General features: G+C 43.4%; 1 protein-coding gene across 4 annotated transcripts; it reads right to left on the bottom strand.

Moving 5' to 3' along the window:
* Positions 1-320: 320 nt before the first annotated feature.
* Positions 321-24,950, bottom strand: Pym1 (PYM homolog 1, exon junction complex associated factor). Of its 4 annotated transcripts, XM_021656910.2 has the most exons (5): positions 24,622-24,743; positions 24,032-24,162; positions 22,019-22,075; positions 1,598-1,691; positions 321-1,251 (listed from the first exon to the last, which is right to left on the bottom strand). In XM_021656910.2, the coding sequence occupies exons 2-5, from the start codon at positions 24,141-24,143 to the stop codon at positions 771-773; spliced, it is 744 nt and encodes a 247-aa protein (XP_021512585.1). In that variant the 5' UTR covers positions 24,144-24,162; positions 24,622-24,743; the 3' UTR covers positions 321-770. The 4 variants fall into 4 exon arrangements, with proteins under 4 accessions (XP_021512585.1, XP_021512584.1, XP_021512588.1 ...); XM_021656909.2 differs by lacking the exon at positions 24,032-24,162 and having other exon boundaries at positions 24,622-24,950; XM_021656913.2 differs by lacking the exon at positions 22,019-22,075.
* Between the last annotated feature and the right edge of the window lie 2,647 nt (positions 24,951-27,597).

Genomic DNA, 27,597 nt, shown 5'->3' with positions numbered 1-27,597 from the left:
GCACAAGAGCACTGATGTGTCAGATTAACCTTACTCTAGATTTCACCACTAACTTCTGTTTACTGGCTAACTTTGACATACATTACTTTGCTGAGATAGTCTTACCCAGGTTGGCCTTGAAATTCTGGCAATACTGCCACTGCTTCCGGAGCATGACCTTAGGTGTACACGGCCATAGCCAGCTGCACCTGTAAGACTGAAATATTAAGGGCTAGGGATGTAGATCAATGGTGGAGCTACCATGTGCAAGGCCCTGGGTTCAATTCCCTAGCACCAAATTGACAGGATAAGAGTTGAGAACAGAGCCAAGGCCTGACCACATGTTGTCTACTTGAATTTATTCTTACTTTCTTTAAAAAAAAAAAAAAAAAAAAAAGTTCGGGATGGCCAGGGAAGAAACTCATAAAACACTGTGAACAGGAACCAAGACTCCAAGACTTGGGGTACTCCCTGTACCCTCAACCTCAGATCTCTAGTAGACTCCCACCCCCCGGTTTTCTTTTCAACAAGACACCCAGATCAGCAGCAGAGGTACCTAGGGTCGTCACTGAGATTGTGAACACTGGGAACGGGAGGGAACAAGTCCAAAAACAGGAGCCGAGAAGAAAGGAGAAGGAAGGAGAGCCTAGGCTCTGGAGGACAGAGTCGGGCCACAGGAGGTGGAAGAGAGCCAGTGTGGGGGTGCCCCTCCTGACTGCTGCGGGCCACACTCCCTGACCCCAGAGCACCCCATGGTCTGTTCTGCAGTCCACTCCCTTACTCAGGAAGCCTCACAGGCCAAGCTCCAAGTCCTCCAGCTCCTCCTCCAGGGCCCTCCTCCGGGCCAGCTTCTCCAGCTGCTCTCTGCTGGGCTGGCTGACCTCCCCGGCCTGGATGCGCTGCTGCAGCTCCTCCACCTGTCGCAGCTTCTTCCTTAGGTTCTTGATCTTCTTGGCTTTCTCTGTGGTGGCAACAGAGTCAGATGCATCAGAGGCAGCTAGAGGGGTGGCCTGGGAGCCTTGGAGAGCACTGGGCGTCTGGGCTGTGTCTCCCAGAGACACCTTATCAAGAGTCCTGCTCAAAGCCTCTGCCTCTTTCTCCTGCTGTTGCCTCCTCTTCTCTTTCCGCTTCAGGTTGCGTTTGGCTGTCTTGGAGAGGCCTGCTTCACCACCTTCAGGTCTGGACTGGGTGACGGGTGTGGTCGCCTCAGGGCTCAGGCCTGGGGGAAGTTCTGGCTTACTCTTGAAGAACTTCACATACTTGTTTTCATAGCTGCAGGAAACAGAGACGTTAAAGCTTCGCAGGTGTGGCCTCGCTTCCCCCTCACTCCTCCCACTTCCTGTCCTCCAGCTTCCCGGTCTATAGGAAAGTTCTACAACTCAAAGCTCTGGCTCTTTGATTGCTGTCTAGAGATTCTGAAGAATAGAGGCCAAAGGAACAAGACTAGTTGGGGGAACCCTCACTCACCCCTCAATCCCAGCTCCTTCCTCTCCTGAGACCGTTGTCCCTCCTTCCATTTCTTTCGGGCTCAGGCGAGTCATCCCTGAACTCAAAGCACAATGTCCTATACTGGTGTAGGGACCCCCCTAAATACCCCTTGTTAACCCTAACCACGCACACTGGGACCTCCTCTTGGGGCACGTATCCTTCTTTGACCCTCCGTTGCTTGCGCCAGGTCCCGTCGGGTCTCTGTGTTGAGGCAATGTATTTGCCTGAAATGACAGAAAGTAAGATGGAGTTAGTCTCTCTCATTTTCAAACATTTTCCTAGTTGAAAGTGCTTACAAATGTGTACAGCTCCCCCAGTACCCATCTATCTATCCACCTACTGAAAGGTAAGGGCTCACGATGCAGACCAAGCAGGCCTTGAACTTCCAATCCTCCCACCTCCACTTCCTGAGCACCAACAGTATAGGCAACACCACTCAGCTGCGGCATTTCTCACTAACTTCCAACCTTCTGTCTTTATTTATTGACCAACACACTGTCCTCGCCCTTGCCGAGCTTCTAACTAACATAGGCAGACAGACCGGGCAGAGGTGGCATTCTTGGAGAATGCAAGGCAAAGGGAACATCAAAAGCAGTCAACAGACGATAAGGGGCCAAGGCTTCTAGAGCCACATGGAGAAATGCGGAAAGAGCGAGAAGCTTCATCTACGTAGACTATGAAAACACAAACCTTTTAGAAAACCATTATAAATGTATCAAAGCACATGGACACACAGTACTTATGTGTCCATCCAAACACTTGTTCACACAGTACTTTTTGCTGTTAACTACATGTGTCTCAATGTGAGTGTATATGTCTCTGTAAAGTCCAAAAGAGGATGTTGGATTATCTGGAGCCAGAGTTATAGGTGGCTGACTGGTGTGGGTCTGGGAACTGAACTCAGAGCCTCCAGAAGAGCAGCAAGTACTCTTAACCACTGAACCATCTCTCCACATTCCATACATTTAAATCAGCCAGAAGCTGAAAGCATTCTAAAGTTTGGGCCAACAACAGATGGTTTTGGTTCAAACATACAATGGAATACCATGCTGTTAAAAAGAAAAAAAGTTAGATATTAATGTAGAAAGTGTTCATAAAGTTTACAGAAAAAGCAAGCTGTAGGGCCTGGGAGTTATGGTTCACACTCATAACTCCAAGCATCTGCTAGAGGGAAGTAGGACAGGAGTTCAGGGCCAGTGCCTGCCACACAAAAAGTTTGAAGAAAGCCCAGAATACAAGAGAAAAATCTCAAAAACAAAACAAACAAAAGCCAAGTATAGGCTGTGTAGAAGTTTCAAAGTTAACGTAAAAACCCATTTACACTCTCACTTTGTTATAGTGTGCACCTCTTTGTGCAATAGTAAGAAATGATATTCATTTCTTCCGAAGTCTTACTTTTATCCTTTTTGTAACTCTGTGTGTGGGTACATGAGGGCAGGTTCAGGTGGAGGCCAGAAGAGTGTATGAGGTCCCTTGGAGCTGGAGTTACAGGCACTCATGAGAGACTCCATCTGGATGTTGAGAACTAGCCAGGTCCTCTGGAAGAGCAATATGGGCTCCTCATGAGCCAAACTATGCCAAGCTCCTAGAAAAAGTCTTAAATACTAGACACTGTCAGTTAGGTCACTGTAGAAGACAAAAGCTTTTCAAAAGTCTAATTTCCACTTGAAGGTTTGAATTACGTATTTTAAAGACTTATTTATATGAGTGTTCTATCTGCATGTACACCTGCATGCCAGAAGAAGGCACCAGATCCCTGAATAGATGGTTATGAGCCACTATGTAGTAGCTGGGAATTGAACTCAGGACCTCTAGAGAACTCAGACAGTGCTCTTGACCACTGAGCCATCTCTCCAGCCTAAAGGTTTGAATTTTATTATTAGCAATGAATACTGAACATTGTTTTCTTTGAAACAACAGGCTTATTTGTTTTATTTATTTACTTTTGTTTTTCTGAGACAGGGTTTCTCTATGTAGCTCTCGCTGTCCTGGAACTCTGTAGACCAGGCTGGCCTTGAACTCAAAGATTCATCTGCCTGTGCCTCCAAAGTGTCCTGGTGCTGGGATTAACTGTGCCACTACATCCTGCTGACAGAATGAGCTTCTTACTTCCTTTGCAGGAAAATGACTGTCAGACATCTTAATTTTCATAATCCACCTGAGGGTGTCCCACGAAAAGAGCCTGTTTAGCTTGCAATTCAACAGCTGTTCTGCAGACGACCACTTTGCTTTAGAGTGTGGCAGGTGCTCCAGTCCTGCTTCCCTTTCAGTCATAGGAAAGTTACGCACTGGAGACCAGGATTTAATAGAACACACCACTTTCAACATATAAAATAACTAGACCTTCCTAAGTGAGAAGCACAATTTACTGTAAGTTTGTGTGACAGTCAAGATTCCCTGGTGTGGGCTGGAGAGATGGCTCAGAGGTTAAGAGCACTGGCTGTTCTTACAAAGGTTCTGAGTTCAATTCCCAGCAACCGCAAGATGGCTCCCAACCATCTAGAATGAGATCTGGTGCCCTCTTCTGGCATGGAGGTGTACATGCAGGCAGGGTACTGTATAAATAATAAAATAAATCATAAAAACAACAACAAAAACCAAACCAAACCAAAAAAAAACCCTGGTGCTACAGCATGGCCAAAGGCCCAGCAATTTTACCCACCATGCCTCTTACACTATCAGTATAAAAGCCGACCCAGTGGAAAAGGCAAAAGAGTATGAATATTATCATGAAAGGGGCTTGGGGATCCTCCCAAGGGCCTTGGACACTTAAGAACCAATGTGGTATTGCATGGATCTGGTTTTATTGAGACGAAAGGAGGACTTAATGGTCCGTGCAGTCTGTGTGAAAATGTGAAAGGTCATATAACAATGCCCAAATGCTTGTTACATTAGAAAGGGTAAGTAAGCGGCAGAAGAGATGGCAGTGATCACCTCTTTCTATTTATTTATTTGTTCTCCCTCTAACATCTCAGACAGGGTTTCTCTGTGTAACCCTGGATGTCCTAGAACTCACTCTGTAGATCAGGCTGGCCTCAAACTCAGAGATCACCTGCCTGTGCCTCTGAGTGCTTTGAGGAAAGGCTGTGCCTCCATGCCCTGCTAGAAATCATTAATTTCTTTAGTGAGAAGGACTGGAGACAGCTCGTTGCTCAGAGTACTTGTTTAGCATCCCAACATAAGCAGGCATACTTAGAATCCTAAAGCTTTTCTTTTCATTTGTGCATGTGTGTGTTGGAGTTACTGGCAGCTGTGAGATGCCCCACTTGGATTCATCTCTCTCCAGCCCCCTGTAATCCCAAAACTTAAAAGCAAGCAAGCAAAAAAGAAAAAGCTAATGACAGTAATTTTTTAACTAAAAAAATTATTACTGTGGAGTATGTATGCTATGCACATACAGACATAACACAGTGTCCAGGTAAAATAAAGAGGACAACACTCAGAGGTCAGTTCTCTCTTTTCATCTTTCCATGGTTCCCAGGGATTCAACTTAGGTTCTCAGGTTTGCACAAGCACATCCCACTGAGACATCTCATAGGCCAAGAATTATTCCTATTTGGGAAGACCGAAGCATTATATAAAAATAAAGTTTAAAAATATACACATAACATTTGAGACGGGGTCTAGTGTGTCCCAAGGTAGCCTCAAACGAGTATATACCAGTCTATACCTAGTATATACTAGGCAGGCACACCAGGACTGTGCCATGCTCCCAGCAGTAAGAACGCTTCAGAACTCAAACAGCTGATGTCAGGGAATATCAAGAACCAGGTTGGAAACAAAAAAGGAAGCTGTTAGAGCACTGGCTGCTCTTCCAGACAACATGAAGGTGAGGCAGAAGGATCAGGAACTCAAAGCTGAGCTTCAGTTACAGGGCAGTGCTAAATCCAGCCTGGAATACACGGCACCCTGTCTAAAAAAGCAAAAAAGCAAAAGAAAAGGGAAAAGATGGGTTTGAAAGAGAAACTCACTCTGCACCAAGAATGCAGGCCAGGGAAGGGTGGAGATACAGCTTAGAGGGAGCCTCTGTTGTTCTTGCAGAGGACTCAGGTTTAATTCCCAGCACCCACATGGAGGCGCACAACCATCTGTAACTAATTCCAGGGGATCCAACACCTTCTTCTGACTTCCACAGGCACCAGGCACGTAAATAAATGCAGAGAAAAACAGAAGAAAGCAGCTGTCAACCTTGGTCTGGCCAGTCTGAAGAATGTGCTGGTGCAGGTGGGAGGTGTGCAGACTGCGAGGACCAGTCCAGGACCTTACCATCTGGCACATGGCATGCATCAAGAAATATCTGTGTCGGGCACAGTGGCACACACCTGTAATCCCAACACTTAATGAGGCAGAGGCAGGTAGATCTCTGAGTCCCAGGCCAGCCAAGTCTACACAGACTGTCTCCAAAACAAAACAAAAAACCATATAAAAAAGAGCTATCTGTGAAATGAAGCCTTCACTGACATGATTGTTTTAGGGCTTTGGGCAAATGAGTAAGTCCATCATCCAGTACAGTGTCTTAAATCCATCTGGCATGATGAGAAGCGGGCAGTGGTGATACTCACCTTTAAATCCAGCACTTGGCCAACCTGGTCTACACAGTGAGTTCCAGGATAGCCAGGACTACACAGAGAAACCCAGTCTCAAAAAAAAAAAACAACAACAAACAAACAAACAAACAAACAGAAAAAGCAAGCAAGCAAGCAAGCTGTGTTGAACCTCTTCCCTCTCCCTCCCAAAATCAAACAAACCACTGGAGACTGGGAAAACCAGTTAGGAAAAAGAGTGCAAAAATCATAGCCTGAAAGGATAGAGTGGGCTGAAACAAAACACAAAGGAAGAGAGTCACCGTGCTGGCTAAGATTGTGTCAACTTGACACAATCTAAAGCCCTTATCTGAAAGGAGCGAACCTCAACTAATAAAATGCCTCCCTAAGACCTGGCAGTGGGGCACTTTCTTACTTAGTAATTAATGTGGGAGGGTCCAGCCCATGGTGGGTGGTGCCATCCTTGGGCAGTCCTGGGTTCTATAAGAAAGCAAGCCAAGCTGGGTGTGGTGGAGCACATCTTTGTTCCCAGCACTCAGGGAGGCAAAGGCAGAAGGATCTGAGTTTGAGGCCAGCCTGGTCTACAAAGCGAGTCCAAGACAGCCAAGGCTGCACAGAGAAACCCAGTTTCAAAAAAACCAAAACAAACAGAAAGAAAAAAGAAAGCAAGCAGGCTGAACAAGCCACAAGGAGCAATGCGGTAAGCAGCACCTGCTGTGGCCTCTGCATTTGATCCCGCCTCCAGGATCTTGTCCTGATTTCCTTCAGTATTAACAGTGATGTGGAAGTGTAAACCAAATAAACCTTTCCTCCCCAGGTCCTTTTGGTAATGGAGTTTCATCACAGCAATAGAAAGGAACAACAGAAAGCAGCAGTAACTGGGACATTCATAGATAACTCCCAAACAGTAATATGCGGAATTCACTGCGGAGGGGGAGGAATAAGGGACCACTTCACCTCTGGTCAGTTAACCCCAACTTAAGATTTCATCATAAGAAAATCATTCAGAACAACAAAACAAAAAACTTAAAACATTATCTATAGGTAGCTAAATTAAAAATAAACTTTATATTCAATTTTACAAAAATGGAAAAATATGTTTTTTTAAAATGATTAACAATTTCAAACAAAAGTTTGGAGAGATGGCTCAGCACTTAAGAGCACTGACTGCCGTTCTAGAGACCCAGGTTCAGTTCCCAGTGTGCACACTCCAGCTAACAACTGTCTGTAACTCCAGTTCTAGGAGAATCTAACACCCTCTTTTGATCTCCACAGGCACTGCCGTATACAAACATGTAGACAGAGGAACCATATGCATAATTTTTAAAAAATCTTAAAAATTAAAAATCATCTAAACAAATCAGGGGCTGGAAAGGTGGCTCAGTGGACCCACATACTTGCTATGCAAGCCTGGCAACGTGGTTTAGGTCTCTATAGAAAGAACCACCAACTCCCAAAAGTTGTCCTCTGAATGTTAATGAGTATCTTGTTGGGGTCGAGGGTCAGAGGGAGAGAGAGAGAGAGAACGCACAGTGTGTGAGAGAGCACCCACATATACCCAAACATCAATCCCACTTACTTGCTTATTTGTTTATTTAATTTCTTAAAAACCGTACAGAGGGCCAGGCACAGTATCACACATCTTTGATCCCAGCTGTTAGGAGGTAGCCGCAAGTGGATCTCTGAGTTTCAGGACAGAGGGGGCTGCAGAGTGAGGCTTGACTCAAAAACAACAACAAACACAAAATCCCACAGAAATGGGCAAGATACAATCTTAGCACTCAGGATGCTAAAGCAGGAGGACAGCCAGCCTGAGCTACAGAGGACTCCGCTTTAAAACACACAAAAAAAGCAAACATGATGGGAGGGACGAGAGACAGGACACTCATGAGCCCCAGAAAGCTAATGTGGAGGGGTGGGGGAAGGACTCTGTTGTTGCTGCAGTCACCTTTTTCCAGGGCATGGTCAACCATGCTCTGGTGGATGCCCCATACTTGAAGATTTAGTGAAAAATGGACTCAGTAGACTATTAAAAAAAAAAAAAAAGGGGGGGAGGGGGGCTGGAGAGATGGCTCAGCGATTAAGAGCACTGGCTGCTCTTCCAGAGGACCCAGGTTCAATTCCCAGTACCCACATGGCAGCTCACAACTGTCTATAATCCCTATTTCAGAGGATCTGACATCCTCACACAGACATATATACAGCCAAAACACCAATGTACATTAAATAAAAATAAATAAATCTTAAAAAAGAAAAGACATCAAATTGGGAGGGGGTAAGATCTGGGAGAAGAGGAAGGGCAAGAACAGTAGGTGAATACTATTAAAATATATTTTATGAAATATATTTTAGAGGCTGGAGAGAGGCCTCAGCATTGAGAGCCTGTATTGCTTTTCTAAATGATCTGAACTGAACCCCAGCTCCAGGGGATCCAACGCCTCTGGTCTCAATGGGTACCCACACACATGTAGCTCACACACAAACACAAAAAGGCCCTAAGCTATGCAGCATGAGTTCAATAAAGTATACGGTGCATAACTATAAGTTTAGGAAATAGGAACTATAGAAGATGTTATGTTGTGTTCTAAGACTACAGGTATTTGCCAGGCAGTGGTGGCACACGCCTTTAATCCCAGCACTCAGGAAGGAAGCAGAGGCAGGAGGGTCTATCTCTTGAGTTCCAGGCCAGCCTAGTCTACAGAGTGAGTCCAGGACAGCCAGGGCTACATAAAAACCCTGGGGGGGGGGGAAGAGATCATAGATATTTCTAGCCAGGGTTGCTCTGACTGGCATCAAACTCTCTGCAGCCTAGGCCAAATAATTATTGTGATAACAAATAACAATAAACTAGAACAACCATGACAATATGCCATAATAAGCATGCAAGTATGGTATCTCTAAATAGTGTACTATATTTTTGATTCTCATTCGGCCATGGGCACTGAAACTACAGATAAAAAGATGCGACTTTATAGCTACAGATTTAAGAGAAGTGAAGACAGAGAGCAGGGGAGGAGCATCTTGAATGACCACGGTGTGCATAAAGCCTCAGAGCTATAAGTGTCCATTACGACAAAGGAGCACCTATTTTATGTTAGCTTGGCTCCATCCTCTGGCCTTGATGGTATCCAAGGGTGAAGTCAAAAAGAAGAGAGAGGTTTGGTGATTCCCACCCCTAGAAATAAAAACTAAGGGCAGAGTATCAGGACCTTCAGATGACATTTTTAGTCAGAAAGTACAGATTAGGGGTTGCTGCTACCTAAAAAAGTTAAACTTGTTGCCCTGCACGGGATGGACACCATCATAAACCAGTCCCTCTTTAACAGCAGCACAGAGACTTTTTAATTAATTTATTTTATGTGTATGGAGTATCTGACTGTATGTGAGTGCACCATGTGTGACTGTTGCCTGCAGAAGTCAGAAGACAGCATCTGATGCCCTAGGAGTTGAGCTACAGACCTTTATGAACACATATGTGGGTGCTGGGATTCAAACCCAGGTCCTGTGCAAGAACAACAAGTACTCTTTACCACTGGGCCAACTAATATTTTTAATATTTTTAGTGATTTATTTATTTTTATTTTATGTGCATTGGTATTTTGTCCATATGTCTGTCTGCCTGAGTGTGACTGACCCCCTGGAACTGGAGTTAAAGTTGTGAGCTGCCATGTGGGTGCTGGGAACTGAACTCAGGACCTCTGGAAAAGCAATCAGTGTTCTTAACCGCCGCTCAGCCATCTCTCCAACCCCCAAACCAACTAATTCTTAACTCTTAAAACTATTAAGATGAACAGGGCCTTGACTATAGTCTCAGAAAGACAATAAACAGTAGCACAGCAAGGCTTAGGAGAACTCCAAGGAACCTGGAAATTAACAGGTAAAGATGTGGGTCTTTGGAACCTTCTGCAAGAAAAGAGATCTAGGTCACAGATCTGAGCTTTGGAGGATCTCAGAACTAGCAACTGAAAGACCTAGGGACAGTTTCTTTTTAAAGATTTGTTTTTGTTGTTGCTGTTACTACTATTATGAAAAGATTTTATTATTTTTAATTATGTGTAGATGGGTGCCTGCAAGGGTGCAGGTGCCCACAGAGGTACTGTTGGAGCACTGGATTCCCCTCAAGCTGGACTGACAGACTGCTATGAGCTGTCTGATGTAGGAGCTAGGAACCAAACTCAGGCTGGCTGCAAGAACAATATGCACTCTTAACCACTGAGCCACCTCTCCAGCCGAGGGTACAAGCCCTAAAAAAGAAAATTAGAGCCTGTGAGATGGCTGGGTGCCTAAAGCTGCTTGCTGGGCCTAATCATCTGGTCCCTCAGTCCATATGGTGGAAGGAAAAAACCCATACCTATAAGCTGAGTTCTCACCTCCACAAATGGACACTGGCAAGTCTTCCTCAATAAACAAACAAACAAACGAATGAATGAATAAATGAATGAGTAAGTAAAGAAATAAATAAGCAGATGAACGAATGAATAAATAAAATAATTGTAAAAAGAGAAAAAATATAAAAAGAATATCCAGGTTAGAGAAATGGTCATTATTATTGGTCTCAAGAAAGAAAAAGCAACAGCATTAACAGGAAATATTCCAAGAAAAGACAGTACTATGCCATGGTTTGAAGTTACAATAGGTATTAAAGCATATTAATACTATTTAAAGGGGTGAGTGCTTATCACTATTAAATACTGCAAAAAGACTAAGGCTAGGGGGAAATAAGAAAATGTTTGTTGTTGTTGTTTTTTTTTTGCCAGGCATGGTTCTACATGCCTTTAATCCCAGTGCTTGGTAGGAGGCAGGTGGATCTCTGTGAGTTCTGGGTCAGTGTGGTCTACAGAATGAGTTCCAGGACAGCCATGGCTATACAGAGAAACCCTGTCTTGAAAAACAGAAACAAGAAAACAGTTTTTTACTAATTTGAAATCTTTATTTTCTAAGAATAAAACCTCAGGAAAAGCATAGTGGTCAGAAGTTGGATTACAAGTGAATTAAATATAATACACATATTTTGATAACCCCAGGAGAAAACCACTAAACTAAGTACTATAGGATTATCAATATGAGCAAGATGTTCTTAGTTTCAAGAATCTACAGTCTAAGTGGAAGAGACTGAAGCAAGAACTATCTCTGAAACTCTCCTATGACTTACACACACACACACACACACACACACACACACACACCACGATGGAGATGTAGCTCAGTTGGTGGAATGCTTGCCTTAAATATCTAGTTTTAACCACCAGCACTGCATAAGCCAGGCATGGCAATGCATGCCTATGATCCTAGCATTAGTATAAGAGGCACAGGATCAGGAGTTGAAGGCAGACTTGGCTACGTAAGACCCAATCCTGAATATAAAGCAGAGCAGTAACAATAACCTTTTAAAAGGTTACGAGGAAATAGATAAGCTAGGCAAGCAAAGAGTAAGACAATAGTTTGTGCTAAGCCAAGAAGGTGAGTAGGCAGGTAAAGGAACTTGCTCTGCCAGCCTCCTCACCGAGGGCGGGAGAGTGAGCTGCAGATCTCCGTCCACACGTTTGAGGCTAGCCAGGTCTATACAGTGAGGCCACTTGGGGCCAGCAAGGGCTACACAATAAGACCCTGTCTCAGGAAAATGTGGAAGGGGTTGTGAGGGGAGCACAGGGGAAGGAGTCAATGATTTAGGAAGGCCTAAAGATTTGACCTTAAAGACTGGTTATGAATTATTACAAATGAGAAGCCAATATCCCTTTAGGCAGAGAAAGGGAAGGGGAGACAATTAAAATCACAGCTGTGGAAAAGTTACAGTATGGTAACAACTGCCAGAATGGGCCTTTAACATGAAGCTGCAACTTCACATATGGTCTTGTTGACTGTGGATATCATTATCATTCACAAGCTGTGGCCACAGTCTTCAACAAGATTGTTTATTTTTATTTTATTTGAGATCATATCTCACTACGTAGCCCTCCTTGTCTAACCTAGAAATTACCTAGATCCACCTGCCTTTGACTCCAGAGTGCTGGGATTAAAGTTGTGTGCCATTAAACCTGACTAAATCTTCAAGAAGTTAAGGACTAAAGTAGGCATACTGGCTCAGGCTTGAAATGCCAGCATTCAGGGAGTTGAGGCAGGAAGATTGCCATGAGTTCAAGTCTAGGCTGACTTAAAAGAGACTTTATGATAAACATAGCAGGAGAGGGGACTGTTTGTGCTCATATTGTAGAACAGTGTTTTGTTTTGTTTTGATCTTGAGACATGGACTTTTATGTAGCCCAGGTTGGCCTCAAGCTCCTTGTGCAGCTGAGGATGACCTTATGATTCTTCTGCCTCTGCCTTCTCAGTTCTAGGATTACAGATGTACAGCACCGCAGCCTGGTTGATGCTGAACCCAAGGTTTGTACATGCCAGACAAGCACTCTGCCAAGCCACACACTGAGGCCAAGAGTAGTATCTTAATCGTAGGCACGGGCAGAGCAAAGGTAAATCCATGTCAATTTCCAAAAGAAAATAGCGGCTCTTCTTTACATGCTTCCCAATTTTCAGGGCTCAATATGTATGGACACATTTAATTTTCACAACTCCATTAAGTACCATTCCAGTTTTACACATGATGAGAAATTTATTAACATTCCTCACTTTTTTTTTTTTTTAATTTAACTTTATTTTATGTGCATTGGTGTGAGGGTGTCAGATCACCTGGAACTGGAGGTACAGACAGTTGTGAACTGCCATGTGGGTGCTGGTAGTTGAACCTGGGTCCTTTGGAAGAACCAACAGTGCTCTTAACCACTGAGCCATCTCTCCAGCCCCTCCTCACTTTATAATTAGTAAACAAGATCAGAACTGAAATAAAATCCCAGCACTTGGGAGGCAGGGGCAGATGGACTGCTCTGAGTGTGAGGCCAGCCTGGTCTACAAAGCAAGTCTAAAACAGCCAAGGCTACACATAGAAACCCTGTCTTGAAAAAAACCAAGATGGCCCAAAAGTAAAGGTGTTTTTGGCTAAGCCTGACATTTGGTGGAAAGAACTGACTTCTTTAAGTTGTCTTTTGATGTACAGAGAGCATGCTCACACACATTAAATAAATACAGATAAACATAAATGTAATACAAAAAAGCTTAAACTTTTAACTATTAACTATATATTAAAGTTTAAACTATTTCAAAGGAAATAGAAATTTAAAAAATTAGGGGCCAGGGCGATGGCTCGGTTAGCAAAGAGCTTTCTACACAAGCACAAGAATGTGTGTTTGTCCCAGAACTCGTGCATGGCATGGAGGGCGTGGCAGGCATGGTGGCATGGTACAGTGAGCTCCAAATTCAGAGAAAGGGGTGCTCTGCCACGCCCAGCTCCACAAGTCTTTCTCTGAATTTGGAGCTCACTGTACAGCTAGGCTGGCTGTGGTCTCTGTCTCAGTTGTGTGATTGAAGCTCTTTAACAAAGAAGCTTCTCAAAGCCAGACTTTGTGAGCCAAGGCAGAAAGCAAAATAAATTCCTTTGGCTGAAGGAGTTCTTACCAGTCTGAGGTGCAAACATTTGTGGACCCAGTAACTTCCCAGAATGAGGATGGGCTCAGTGAAAGAGGCAGGAAAAAAACCTCTCCCTGGAAGCAGGAGCCAGAGACAGACAGAGAAGCCTCAAGCATCTGAACTGGTAAGGTCTGAAAGGGAAGGTGGGTCTAAGAAAGTAAAGTCCTTAGGGAGAGGTTTTGAGATTTTAAAAAAGATAATTTTCTATGTTGAAAATGGAGGAAGACACAATGACACAGCGCTTCTGGATACCATTTGAGTTTGTTTCTCTTAAGCATACAAATACTGTTTTCATTGATGATTTCAGTTTTGTATATCCTCTTTGGACAGATCAGGATAAGACAGAGTTGGAGAAAGAAGAGACTGAGAAAATAGATGCTAAATTAAAGACCATAGAACAGAGGTTGGAGGAAACTTTGAATCAAAATAGAGAGCCTTAAGAGCAATCCAATCTGGAATTTACAATAACACCAAGAGGTAGTTCCAGATGAGAAAAGTCCACAGAGGCTTGAAGATACTGCAAAATGGCAGCCCACTGAGGTGCTGAAGAGAAAGTCTTCAGCTATAGGTCAACTTGGTCAGACTAGATATTTACATGTGTATTGTCAGGGTTCACTTACTGGATGAAGATCTATATGCTAAAGTAGAAATGCTAATCATGTTTTGTGTTGTTTTGGAACAAGGTCATACAGTGGCTGGTGTGCTCTATTTTAGAGTTTGTGCCAGGCCATAGATTCATATTCAAATTTCCAGTGGGCTTTTGCCTTAAATTCTGTAGAACATGATCCTAAGGTTACACATTTGTTAGAGATAATAAATGTTTTGGAGATGCCCTTGCAAATTGGGGCTGATGGTGCTTCAGCATGTATATCCATTGGAATTCAACAGTATTTTAGACATTATGACATGAAACCTGTTACAGATATACCTTATAATCCTACAGGTCAAACAATTATGAAAATATCTAACAGTAATTTTAAAAAGATGGAAAGATGGTCATAAAATAGATGAGAAATGTAATATCTCCCCAAAATAGATTAAATAATGATTTATTTAAATCATTAAATTTTAAATGTTTAAATGAGGTAAGTAGCACACCTACAAAGACACAGTAGAATTTAGAAAGGACTGCTAAATTAGAGCAGCATATAAAGGTCCTAATTCCAAAATGGAGAACAAGGAATATGTTACACTGGGGAAGAGGTTTTGCATATGTTCATACAGAAGAGAAATTATGGGTTCCATCAAAACTAATAAAAATCAGAAATGACAGAGGAAGACCACCTGACGATCTTGGCCACAGGCAAGAAGAGAGAAATCAAAAAGGACAGGTAACATAAATTGATGATCCCTTCACATGGGAACAACTCTAAAACTGACTGAGACCCAATACATGGCCAATAAATCCTTGGCTACAATATCCTCAAAATTTATTATGCCATTCTTTTAATTGGCGTAGACAAAACTGGTTTACAGTTCAGTTTCATCCTGCACATCTTAGACATTCATAATTTCAGGACTGTATAATCCTTGTGAGAAATTATATGTTTGCAGAACAAAAGGACTGGACACGGGAGACGCTGGATCAAACTTGACAGAATTCATCCTTTAGCATGCGGAGATATTGACATATCCGTTCCAGCATCTTGCATGTTCCAGCATTCTGCTTGTTCCTGCTTCAACTGCTTTAATTGCTGTTTCTCATCAAAGCCTGCTCCCTAGAGAGCTTTGAAGAAAGCTACTAATCTCAAGTTGGTCCAGCATTTTATACTGTTCCAAACAGGACTTCTGTTAGGCCTGAAATTTCTCAACATTCAAAGACTGAACCATGAATGTTAATGCTTGCATAAGTAACCATTTTTCCCAATTTCCTTTGGAACCCCTAACAGGATTTCTGTGTGTACAAAAAGTCAACTACAAAAAATTCATGAGAATGACATCCAATTTCCTTTAAGGAGAGTTGGATAGGTTTTTGGTTGTTTTCTATGGCTATGAATGTTTATTGTCATTGGGAGATGGTTATAAATTATTCATGGTCTTATTCAGAAAGAAAACAAGGTTAGTCTCAGGGATTTCTCTCTTTTCCTTTTTCTTTTCTCTATCTTTCTTTCTTAGATAAGGAGAAAAGGGGTTGAAAAGAAAGGGGAATACGGGGATAGGAAATAAGACAAAAGAAAGATTATTGAATCTCCTCAACTTAAGGCTTTGTTATTCTCGAATAAGGTTATTTTTAACTCTGGTATAGGATTTTGTATACTGATGCAAAAATAAGTCTATTTTTAATAACTGGTAAATTTTAGTATTTTGATAGAAATTCAAGATTACTTCCAATACTTTTAAACTATTATAAACTGTTTAGGATATTAGGTAATGCAAGTTAATTGCTAGTTAATCAACTCATAGTCATGTCAGACACTAGTCTAATTTATCACAGGAGTATACATCCTAGGTTTAACTGATAGATATGATACAAAAATAGGTAAGTCTTTAAAAACCTCAGAGACCTACAGAATATGGCATTTAAAGATGTTTTCTTTATTTTAAAGATTCTTTGACAATGAGACAGGTCAACTCCTGGCAGCACCCCGCCTACCTAAAAAGATGATGATGAGCATCAAAGAATCTCCATATGGAGATGGCTTCAAATGTGGCAAATGACCCACCTGGGCAAAAAGAAAATGCCCTCATTTCACGACAGACAGAATTCTGCCAAACATGGGCAAGCTTAAATGCAGGAAAAGTCGACTGCCAAACTCTGCCAAGACAGGGTGAGCAAGTCCTAAACAGTTCCTGCTTCAAATATATAAGCCATTATAGAGAGTTTTGGGTGATTATTCAGGGAGCAAACTGTCTCTGTCAATTTTTTAATTTTGGAAGCTGCTAACATTCATTTTCTATTTACTCCAGTAACTAATTTATTCCTTCTCAAGTCTCTGGTGGGGTCAAAGACCAAACAGTTCCACAATTAAGCTTAAGTTGTTTAGAATTTAAGAAAATGTTTTCATATAGGTAACAGCAATAAGGATAAAAATTAATTTAGGCATAGAACTCTAAACTTGTCAAGATAGGATAGATAATCAAATACTTTCTCCTAAGTTGCCAAATGCACATGGACTGGACATTGCACATGTAAATCTTACCTAGTAGTTTTCATAACTGTTTTATAATTATTATTGTATAAAAAAAAAGGAGCCTTTTGTTGGACTTAAAGGGGGGAAATGTTGGTATAATGTTCTTGTGGAATGTATACAATTTACCCTTGTTCATTTCTCTGCCCCACTATCTGGTTTCAATCCTGACACTGAATTACAATGCTTATTTCTAAGCATCAAGTTTGTGTAAACATGCCACCATTTGTTCTCTGTAATTGTCAATAAAACAACCAGCCGATGCTGCAAAATGGAGAGAACAGGATGGGACATCCTGGTCCAGAGGGGAGGAGAAGGAAGCGAGTGAAAGAGTCAGAGAGGAAGATCAGCAGGAAAGGACTTGGAGCCATGAGGAGAGATGAACCAGACCTGAGATATGACTAAGAGCAAGTATAATGAGTGAAATCTGATGGGAGGAAACTCTGCGCGCTTGGAGGTTCAGGATGCAGTACTAACTATTGCCCAGCCTTGTGCTCCAGGTTAATGAAATAAATCCTAGTCTCTGGGTGGTGATTTGGGTATGCAGCTGTTTAAGTATACACTGTTTAACTAAAAGATATATCAATAATAAATATCAATAACCAACAACATACAATATAGAGATCAGCATGTCAGTCTGCACAAGGATGCAAACTCAGAGCACTTCACAGTTAAAAGTGAGGTGGGGGTCTTTTTGGAGAGCTAGGCCAGTGATTAAAAGCACTTGCTTCTCTAACAGAGGACCCAACTTCGGCTCCCAAAAGCCACAACCATCCACAACCCCAGTTCCATGGGACCTAAACTCCACACAGTGGTACACATACATGCTTACAAGAAAAGCACTCGTGCACACAGTAAAATAACTGTAAAAACAAACAAAAAGAAGTTTTAGGAACCTGTTTTGCTGCTGGCCCAGACTAGCTCCAAAGTCATGAGCTCAAGTTATCTTACCTTAGCCTTCTGAGATGCTAAGACTACAACACAGCCTAGGGAGAGTTCTTTTTGGACCACTCAGGATAGACCTAGGGCCTCATACACAGTAGGTATGAGTGGTAGTAAGTGTTCTATCGTTGCTGTATATCCACATCCCCAGCCAAAGAACTTTTAATAGCAAGGAGTATTATCAATATCATCACATTAAATGAAAAGACAAGATACAAACAAATGTATGCCTCACTAGATTCAACCATGCTTAAAAATATGGTGCGTGCCTGAAATTCTATAGGTTACAACGAAGAGGAAGAAGGGTCATTGTAAATCTGAGTCAGCCTGCTCTAGATAGCAAGAACCAGGCTAGCCAGAGTTATAAAAGGAGATCCTGTATCAAATAACAAACAAAAATAATGGGCTAAGGGAGGGAGGGAGGAGTAGGAAGGATCAATCTACCAAATGACAGTAGATACTAGGATACATGATATAACTGTGAGCAGGCACAACAGCTTGTGCCTATACACCTAATAACCTCAGAGGCTGAAGCAGAAGGATCACTTGAGCTGAGCTGAGGGCATGCTGGCTGAGCGAAGTGTGGCACACCTTCAGTCCCAACACTAAGAAGACAGAGGGAGGCAGATCTCTGTGAGTACAAGGCCAGCCTGGTCTACACAGAGAGTTCCATTTCCAGGTCAGCCAGGATCACCTAAAGAAACCCTGTTTCAGACAAATAAACAAACAAACAAATAATGAACAATGGAGGCCTGGAGGCTGAGCGCTGGAGGTATAACTCAGTGGTACAAGTTTTGCTTAAAATGTTCCAGGGTGGGCTGGAGAGATGGCTCAGAGGTTAAAAGCACTGGTTGCTCTTCCAGAGGTCATGAGTTCAATTTCCGGCTCATGGTGGCTCACAACCATCTACACTGACATCTCATGCCCTCTTCTGGCATGTAGGTGGTACATGCAGATAGAACATTGTACATATAATAAATATATCTTAAAAAATTTGTTCCAGATCCTGGGATCTATCTGCAGCATTAGACACCCAAAAACAAAAATTTTTGGATAAAATATATGAAAGAATACTAGAAGACAACTCTAGTATAAAACAAATATTAGCAAATCAATATTAAGGAAATGTCCTAAATCTAGCAGTTGGAAAGCTAAAGTAGGAAAATTGCTGTGAGTTCAAGGACAGCCTAAGCTACCTAGTGAATTCCAGGATAGCCTGGTCTCAAATGACACTCTGTATCAAAAAGCCAAACCAATACTTGAGAAACAAACATGTGAGGGAAAGGACTCCAAATAATCTGTCCTTAAAAAGGACAGCCTAACACCTGGGCTCCGAGCGACTGTCCTCACAGAGACCGTGCTCATAAAACACAATGTGTGTGGGGTGGGGAGATGCTGGAGAGAGGGAAAGTACTAACTACTCTTCCAGGGGATTAGGGTTCAGTTCCCAGCACCTATAGGCCGATGACAACTGCATCTCCAGTTCCAGGGGATCTGATGGCCTTTTCTGGCTTTGATGGCACCAAGCACATGGGGTGGGCAGACATATATGCAGGCAAAACACTCACATGCATAAAAACAAATAAAAATTCTTAAATGAAGAAAAATTAAACTTTTACAGTGGAAAGAGTTTATAAACACTACTTCAGACAGACATTAGTGTCACTATACATGGGGTGGGTGGAAACCACTGTTATCTATGTATCCTGTGTAGCCTTCTTCCATATTTTTTTTTCTTTTTGTTTTTTGAGGCAGTTTCTCTGTGTATCCTTGGCTGTTCTAGACTCAATTGGTAAATCAGGCTGGCTTCTGCCTCCCCAAGTGCTTCGATTAAAGACGTGCACCATCATGCCCAGCTACCTAATCTAAATTTAATCATGACAGAAACATCAAACAGCTGGGGATTGTGACATACACCTGGAATCCTAGCATTCAGTATGCTGAGAAAAGGTGAATCCAGAGTTCAAGGCCTCCCAGAGCTAGAGTTTCAGACAAACTTTGAGAGAGAGAGAGAGAGAGTGAAAGAGAGAGAGCTGGGGATAGGGAGAGAGAGGAAATTTGAATACAGGTCTAGCATTGCTGAAACTGTTGGGTGTGGCTCTGGATAACAGCCCTGCTGTGCAAGTGTGAGGATGTTAGTTAAAAATCTCAATACCACTTAGGCTGGAGAATTGGTTCAGATGTTAAGATCACTTATTGCTCTTACAGAGGACCCAGGTTTGATTCCCAGCACCCAGCTAGCAGCTGACAACTATTTCTACCTTCTGACTATAGGCACCAAGCAAATTTATATATGCTGGCAAAACACTATTCATAAACATATTAAAAATAATCTTAAAAAGAATCACCAGCAAGGAAGTAAAGAGCCAGGTGTGGCCATTTGTGCCCGTGACCCAGTACCACATGGGCAGAAACCGAAGACTGCTGCAGCTTGCTCCAGGCTCAGAGAGAGACCCTGCCTCGAGGAACATGGAGAGAGAGAACAGGCCACCAGCTGGCCTCCTCTGGCCTCTGAAACCATGAATGCACATACATGTCATATATACATACCTACACACTCACACCCACAGAACCCCCATAAAAAGCTCATCAAATGACCAAGAGCACCTAAAGTGTGAGAAACTGTCATTAAGGACATGAGACCTGCACATGATATGACATGCTAGACAAGGTCCTGTTGAGACAGGGTCTCCATATTTAGCTCTGGCTGTCCTGGAACTCACTAGATAAGGCTGTAATTAAACTCAAGAGATAGAATGCCTCTGCTTTCCAACTGCTGGAATTAAAGGCATGGACCATCATCTCCAGCTTAAGGTAGTTTCCCTTTGTTTGCTTGGGTTTTGAAACAAGGTCTATGTAACCCTGGCTGGCCTCAAACTGTAGGAATTCTCCTGTCTCCTCTTCCCACCATGTCTGGCCTGAATAACATATGACTTTAGTTAACAATAACACATTGATTCTAATTAGTTAACAGTAAGAAATTTACTTTATCAATATGAAATGCTAAAAGGGAAAGACACCAGGTATAGAGGAATTCCTTGAACTATCTTCTCAATTGCTCTACAAATCTAAATCTATTCTGAAAAATCAAGTCTAAACCACCTCATTGTGCAGAATAAATAAAATTTAATCAAAGTCTTAAAAGAGAAAAGGGTTGCCCTAGAGTTGGCTAGAAAAGGGTGCCAATAACAGAAAAAACAATGAAAAGATTAGAAGACTTGAATTTGACATGTGACCATATACTTAAGAGTAGACCTTCAGCTTGAAAACAAGAAGGCGTGAGCAACTCAGGAGAGAGGATGGTGCTAGGGGTAGGAACTACAGTGAAGCAACAGATCAGGCGTCAAAACAGGGGAGCCCTGATAGAAAGCTGGATTTTACAGGGCAACCCATGCCTGCATCCCGGGGCCTAAGAGGTTGAAGCAGAAGGACTGCCATTGACCTGAGGGCAAACTGGGCTGCCTACACAGGGAGACCTTGATGGAAGGCAGGAGATAGGGAGGGGAGAAGAGGGAAGGGAAGAGACTGACAGAGTGCTGGCTAGGATACAGAGAGAAACAGAAATGACAGGTCTTAATTTTTCAATGAAATAGAAAGTAAAAGGAAGAATGAAAGGCATAATGACAGAGATCTAGAAAAAATCTGGTGAAATAGCCATGGGAGAATTCAGGACACCAAGACGTAGAAATCTGCATAAAGCTGTAACTGACAGGTTAACACTACACTAATCCTTCTAACCTCTGAGTTTTTTTCTTTTCTAGCAACATGTTACAGTCTAAGATCAGAAACCAAAAGAGTTGATGGATATCATTCAAGACAAAGACAGTCAGGTGCAGCACTGAACTGAATGTCTGTAATGCAGGTTTAGGAGGTGGGAACAGGAAGAATAGGAGTTCAAGACAACCCTGAACTACAAGAAACTGCTTCCAAAAAGCAAAAAACAAACAAACAAAAAAACCACAAACAAACAAACAAAAAAAAAAAAACTATAAGGAGGAGGCTAGGGATATGGCTCAGAGGATACAGCGCTTGCTACACTAATGTAAGGACCAGAACTCTGATGGCCAGGCATGCACATACATACTATGAGCTGGTGTCATGACGACAACCCCAGCACTTGGGAGACAGAGACAGGATTCTAGGAGCAAACTGGCTAGCTGGTCTAGCTGAATCACCAAACCCTGTGTTACAGTGAAAGATCCTGCAGATACAAGGTGGGGAGGGATCAAGGAAGACACCTGACATCAACGTCTGGCGCCCACACACATGTGGGCCTGCATCCACACATGCACGTGCATACAGGCAGGTACACACATTCACACACAGAACCAGAAAACTAAGGAGGGCAAAAGGCTGCCTCTGTGGATTTGAGACAGTCAAAATGGTGACTGGTAAGGAAGCTAAAGTGAAGGGGAATACCTGAAAGGAAAGTAGTGTCACAGATGAGGTCCAGGTTGTAGTAATCCTGAGGTGTAGCTGAAAATACAAAGGTACGTCAATGATCTCGTGCTCAGGAACTGGGAGTTCAGAGCATTCCCAATGTGCTTGAGACAGAACAACAACAACAAAAATAAAAACAAGGGCTAGAGAGATGGCTCAGGGATTGACTCTCAGAGCTGACATAGAGGCTTACAACTGTAACTCCAGTTCCAGATCTGATACCTCTTTTGACTTCTGTGGTCACCAGCCATACAAATGATGCACAGACATACACACAGGCAAAACATTCACACACATAAATAACTCTTAAAAAAAAAAAACAAAAACAAAACAACAATTTGTGGGCAGCATCAGCTAGGAACACCACCGTTTTACAGGAACAGCTATGACTGCAAGACATTTGAAAATTAGAAAAGCAAAAGAGAATTTATTTCTTTTTCTCTTCTACATAGTCATAAAGAACAGAAAATACTTCTGATGGCAGGACAGGGGCCAGATGAAAAATGTGGATAAAAAGGATAATGATGTATTCATTAAAAACTGCAAATTGCCTGTCATGGCAGTGTATGCCTTTAACCCCACAATTTGGGAAGCAGAAGCAGGTGGATCTCTATGCCTTCTAGGCCAGCCTGGTCTACACAGTGGGCTCCAAGTCACGCAGAGCCACATAATAAGACCATGTCTGGGAGAAAGGGGAAGAGAGGGTTAAAGAAAAAAGTTGCTATTTAAAGGTTGATTACAGTGGTACATGCCTTTGAGTCCAGCAATCGAGAGGCAGAGGCAGGTAGATCTCTCCGTGTTTAAAGACAGAACACATGTCTTAAATACAAGTTTAGTCTACATGGAGAGTTCTAGGCCAGTCAGGGGTAGATAATGAGACCAAGTCTTCTTTTTTAAAAAGGTTGCCAGTTAAAGACTACTGAGTAGAGAAGGTAAGGAAACACTGGCATAACACTTTGATATACGAGAACAGGAAAAGGTAGCAGAAAACCAACTTGTCAGTAAATATCATAAGCCTACATATAAGGAACATGGAAAGTAAACCAAGATACATACATGGCACATTTTAAAACACACCATGCATTACTGCACAAACATAGGATCACTTCTACAAAACACTAGTCAGTGACTACACAAGAAGACTACATGATGACTACAAAATTAGTAACCAGGTGTTTGCATTGTGTTTTACAAATGCTTTTCATATATCCATTTAATCATCTGGAGGTCAATACTGCTATTATGCACTTTTTCTAGAGATAAGGCAATCAGACAAAAACACAAAGAAAACAGATTCTCAGTTTCACACACAGCAGACAGCTGGACTGAAATTCTACTCAAGCTGTAAGAAATAATGGGGTTCTATTAATTGGCAAAGATGTTGAGAGAAAGGCCAGTAGATACTTTCCTGTTTTCTCCCACAATAGATGGAAAAACTCCATCAATGAAAAAAGTCAAGTTGAAAGTTAAATTCCTCTTCCCTTCATACCTCTGGACTTCAGTGACCCCCAACAAATAAAGATGAGACAAAGAGTGAGGAAAGCATTATGTAGCAATGAGATCTTCTGCAGACACAGCTTGGAGAAAAAGAATGAAAACAGGGTATGGTAGAGAGCAGGTATAACAGTAAGAGATGGGGGAGGGGGAAAGAGGGTTGGAATTGGAGGGAACTCATAGTGTAGGAGCCCGTAATGCTGGAGATCTCTGAAAAGGTATGCGACTCCAACAGCTAGAAACAGCGGAGGCTCCTAAGGGTCCCGGAGCAGGGGACATTGAAGGACCCCCAGGGTTTGAGAGACCGGAAGCAGAGACCCCCCCAAACAACAGACCAGAAGGGGGCGCAGGTGATAACCCACAGGAATGAATGGGAAAGGCGGTACGGGGGCGGGGCAAAGGAGGGGCCCCGGGATGGGCGTGGCACAAACCCCTCTCCAAGTCCGAACCCCTAACCCAAGAGTCGGGGAGAAGCGGCTCCGCGATTCCCGCACTCACCGCCGGTCTCGTCAGTTACATAGGGAGTCGCCATCTTGAGAACGCGAACCACTTCCGGCGTGAGCGGGCTGGGGTCCCGCCCCCTCCCCACCGGAAGTGGAGGCCTCATCATAGCAGGCCACCATTTTAATCTTAAAGAGAGAGCGCACCATTTCATTGACTCGGAGGGAGGAAAAGGGAGGGTAGAAGATCCTAGCACTTTGTAAAGTCGTGGGCTCATTTACCACCACCAATACCATGACTGAGCGCCTGGTGTATATGGAACAGTCCTCTGGGATGCAAGAGAAGTTCCGGCATAAGCCCTCTGCGCCTTACCCCAGCCTTTGCTCAAGGCCTATAGGCCCCCCATAGAAAGGCGGGCACAAGAGGAAAGGACTGTGCAAGGCCCCTGGCCCGCACAGAACCCTAGGGCGCTTGTTGACACGGGGCAGGGAAGCCCCAGGGACGCATGGGAGGCATGAACGTGGCTGGGAGCTAATGTGGAAACCCCAGCCGCGGCGGGAAGGTCGCCGGCCGCCGGCCGCGCAGCGCGGCTGACCAGAGGCCTAGGAAAGGGGCGCGCCAAGAGCGGGGCACTGCGGGTCGGTCACCTGTCCCCGGAGCCTCAGGGGTGCTGGCAGTTTCCATGACCGAGCTGGGCGGGCAGCCCCGGGGGTTCGGCGGCGAGGTGGCTCCTTGCCCTGCTGCCCAGCCGCGGATCCTCCCGGTCACAGGGCACGGGGAAGGCATTTGGGCGGACCCAGTCTGTATTCTAATTGGCCGCGCCCAGGTCTCCGGATTAGCTTCGGCGACCGCAAGCGGGCCGCTCTTCCAACTATCCGGAATTGTGAGGCCACTCCCTTCGTCAGCTTGTGCCCCGCAGGGTGCCTCGCTCTTCAAACGAACCCCAAAGTCCTGTCCCCGGCTGCCCTCCCCCCTTCAGCAGCCTAGATCCTTAGGGCCTAAGTCCTGTTAAACTTGTTTTCCCTTTCAGCCAGGATGGTGCTAGCTGCAAGCTCCTCTCCGGTGTCCGACTCTGCCCTCCTTCCCCTACACAGCTTTTTCCTTAACTCTTTTCACCTTCCTCTATTGCTCCACTGTGGCTTAAACTAATGTCCAACAGTCTTCTGGAATGTTAGTGACTACCTCAGCAATAGACAAAAATGTCCCACTTTAAAAAGAAAAAAGAAGAAGAAAGAGGGAAAGCCTGGCGCGGTGGCGTACACCTGTAATCCCAGCACTCTGTGTTCCCAGCACTTGGGAGGCAGAGGCAGGCAAATCTCTGTGCCAGCCTGGTCTACAAAGTGAGTGCCCAGACGGCCAAAGCTTCACGGAAAGACCCTGTCTCGGTCCTGGAGAGATGGCTCAGTGGTTGAGAGGATTGACAGCTCTTCTAGAAGACCAGAGTTCAATTCCCAGCACCCACATAACCCATAACTGTCTGTAACTCCTATTTCGTGGTATCTAACGCCCTCACACAGACATACATGCAGCCAAAACACGAGTGCACATAAAAATAAAATCTGAAAAAAAAAAAAAGGAAAAAGACTAAAAAAAATCTTGTCTCAAAAAACAAAACAAACCAACCAACCAAACCAACCAAACAGGTTGACAAAGACCTTAACTAAATTTAGAATTCGAAGTTTTTGCAAACCCACACATAACCTTCTCCTTACAATTCTCCCAGCTCTGACTTCCCTCCTTAGGCTGCAACCCAAGACTCAAAGTCCCTTCAACATTATTTGCATGTACTACATGTATTACAAGTGCATACTTTTTTTTGGTAGGTTTTCGAGACAGGGTTTCCATGTTTTTTTGAGACAGGGTTTCTCTGTGTAGTCTTGGCTGTCCTGGACTAGCTTTGTAGACCAGGCTGGCCTCGATCTCACAAAATTCCACCTGCCTCTGCCTCTGCCTCCTGAGTGCTGGGATTACAGGTGTGTGCCACTATGCCTGGCTGCACAAATATATACTTCTAATCTCCCTCCTCCCCTTCCAATCCCACCCTCCCTTCTTAAGTATATACTCACTGTGTGTGTGTGTTCACCCACATCCTCGTCTCCCCCGCCCATATATGATGGAGGGAAGGGTGCTGGGGAATGGAACCTAGAGTCTAGTTAGCACATGCTAGGCAAACATTCTGACCAGTGAGCTACAATCCTAGCCCACCATACCTGTGCTTTCATCAATTGCACTTCCATCCTGCCCATATGGTACCCTTTCCTCAGAGAGGAAAAGGAGATTAAAATATAGAATGGTACCTCTAAAAATTACTGGGGTGAATGATTCTTGGTCGAACTATTTCAAGAATGATCTCTCCAGCTTTCAGTGGCCCTGTTCAATGACGGGAACCCCTAGTGTGACCTGTTTACTCTCTAATCCTGGACACTCCCCATCACTGTACCCCTCAGACATCCTGCCCCCATCTCTGCAGGTTGGCAGGAAGTGAAACTTTGTTTAGTAGGCCAGCCTTCCACCCAGCCCTGGGCCCCCGGATGTGTACCCCCACCCAGAGGTGGAAGAAGAGGCTGGGAAAACAGGCTTGTTTTTTCCTTTGCCTTTGTTCATTGTGGTTTCTTTCTCTCTGACTTTTATGATGTGGTTGATTGAAGAGATGAGCACCTGGAACTATAGGCATTAGATGCCTCCTCAGATGTTTGTTTGCTTTTTTCTCCCACCCCCACCAACAACTAATTTGGAATATGATGAAGCACAGGTCCTAACGAAGGTAAAAAGATGCTAAAGTAAGATTAATTTTTTTCTTAGTCTTTATTAGAGAAATCATGTTCCAACTGATTTTTTTAAATGTTTGAGAGTCTTTAATTTTATGTAAGGACTGATTTGAATCCCTTAAATGGAGTCTTTCTTCAGGGTAATCAAGAGCTGAGGAGCTTTACATACATCTAGCCAACATTTTTTGCTTCAGTCAACGTTTTTGCTTATCCTACAGAACCAAGAACAAGATGAGGTATGAGGACGCCTTCAAAAGTGTTTGTTGAAGCCAGGAGGGTGGCCTACATTAGTAGCACATGAGCAGCTAAGTCAAGATAGCAAGTTCAAGGCCAGCCTAGGCTTCACACAGACTGAATTCTTGTCTCAGAAAAAAAAAAAAAAGTTTATAGCCTAAGTATATGGAGGCTATATATGAGGGGAGGTAAAGCTTTGCTAACAGTGAAGAGGATCCTAGCACTCCAGAGGCAGAGGCAGGCAGACCTCTGAGCCTGGTCTACAACGCGAGTTTAGGACAGCCAAGGGTACACAGAGAAACCTTGACTCGAAAAAAAAAGCAATAATAATAGTAATAATAATAGCAAACCCCATTACTCTAGACTCTAGAAAGAAGTTCCTTCAACAAGCTTGTCTCTAAATATTTGAGAAGTGCGTAGTTCTCTGTTCCACTAGAGGGCCTAATGCGGTCTTTCTTTTTTTCTCTCTGACTCTCACAGGACCCAAATGTTTCTATATGTGAGGTGCGCGCACATGCCTGACACATAGAGTTACACACATTTCAGCAGTCTCTCCTCTCACTCCTTTCTACTCCCAGATGTAAGAGGAGACAACGCTGTTAGCTCTGTTACTCTCCTCCT

Source organism: Meriones unguiculatus, chromosome 18, assembly GCF_030254825.1.
Source record: "Meriones unguiculatus strain TT.TT164.6M chromosome 18, Bangor_MerUng_6.1, whole genome shotgun sequence".
Taxonomy (NCBI): domain Eukaryota; kingdom Metazoa; phylum Chordata; class Mammalia; order Rodentia; family Muridae; genus Meriones; species Meriones unguiculatus.
The sequence above is the reverse complement of the archived record's forward strand: the minus strand, read 5'-3'. Positions and strand labels throughout refer to the sequence as shown.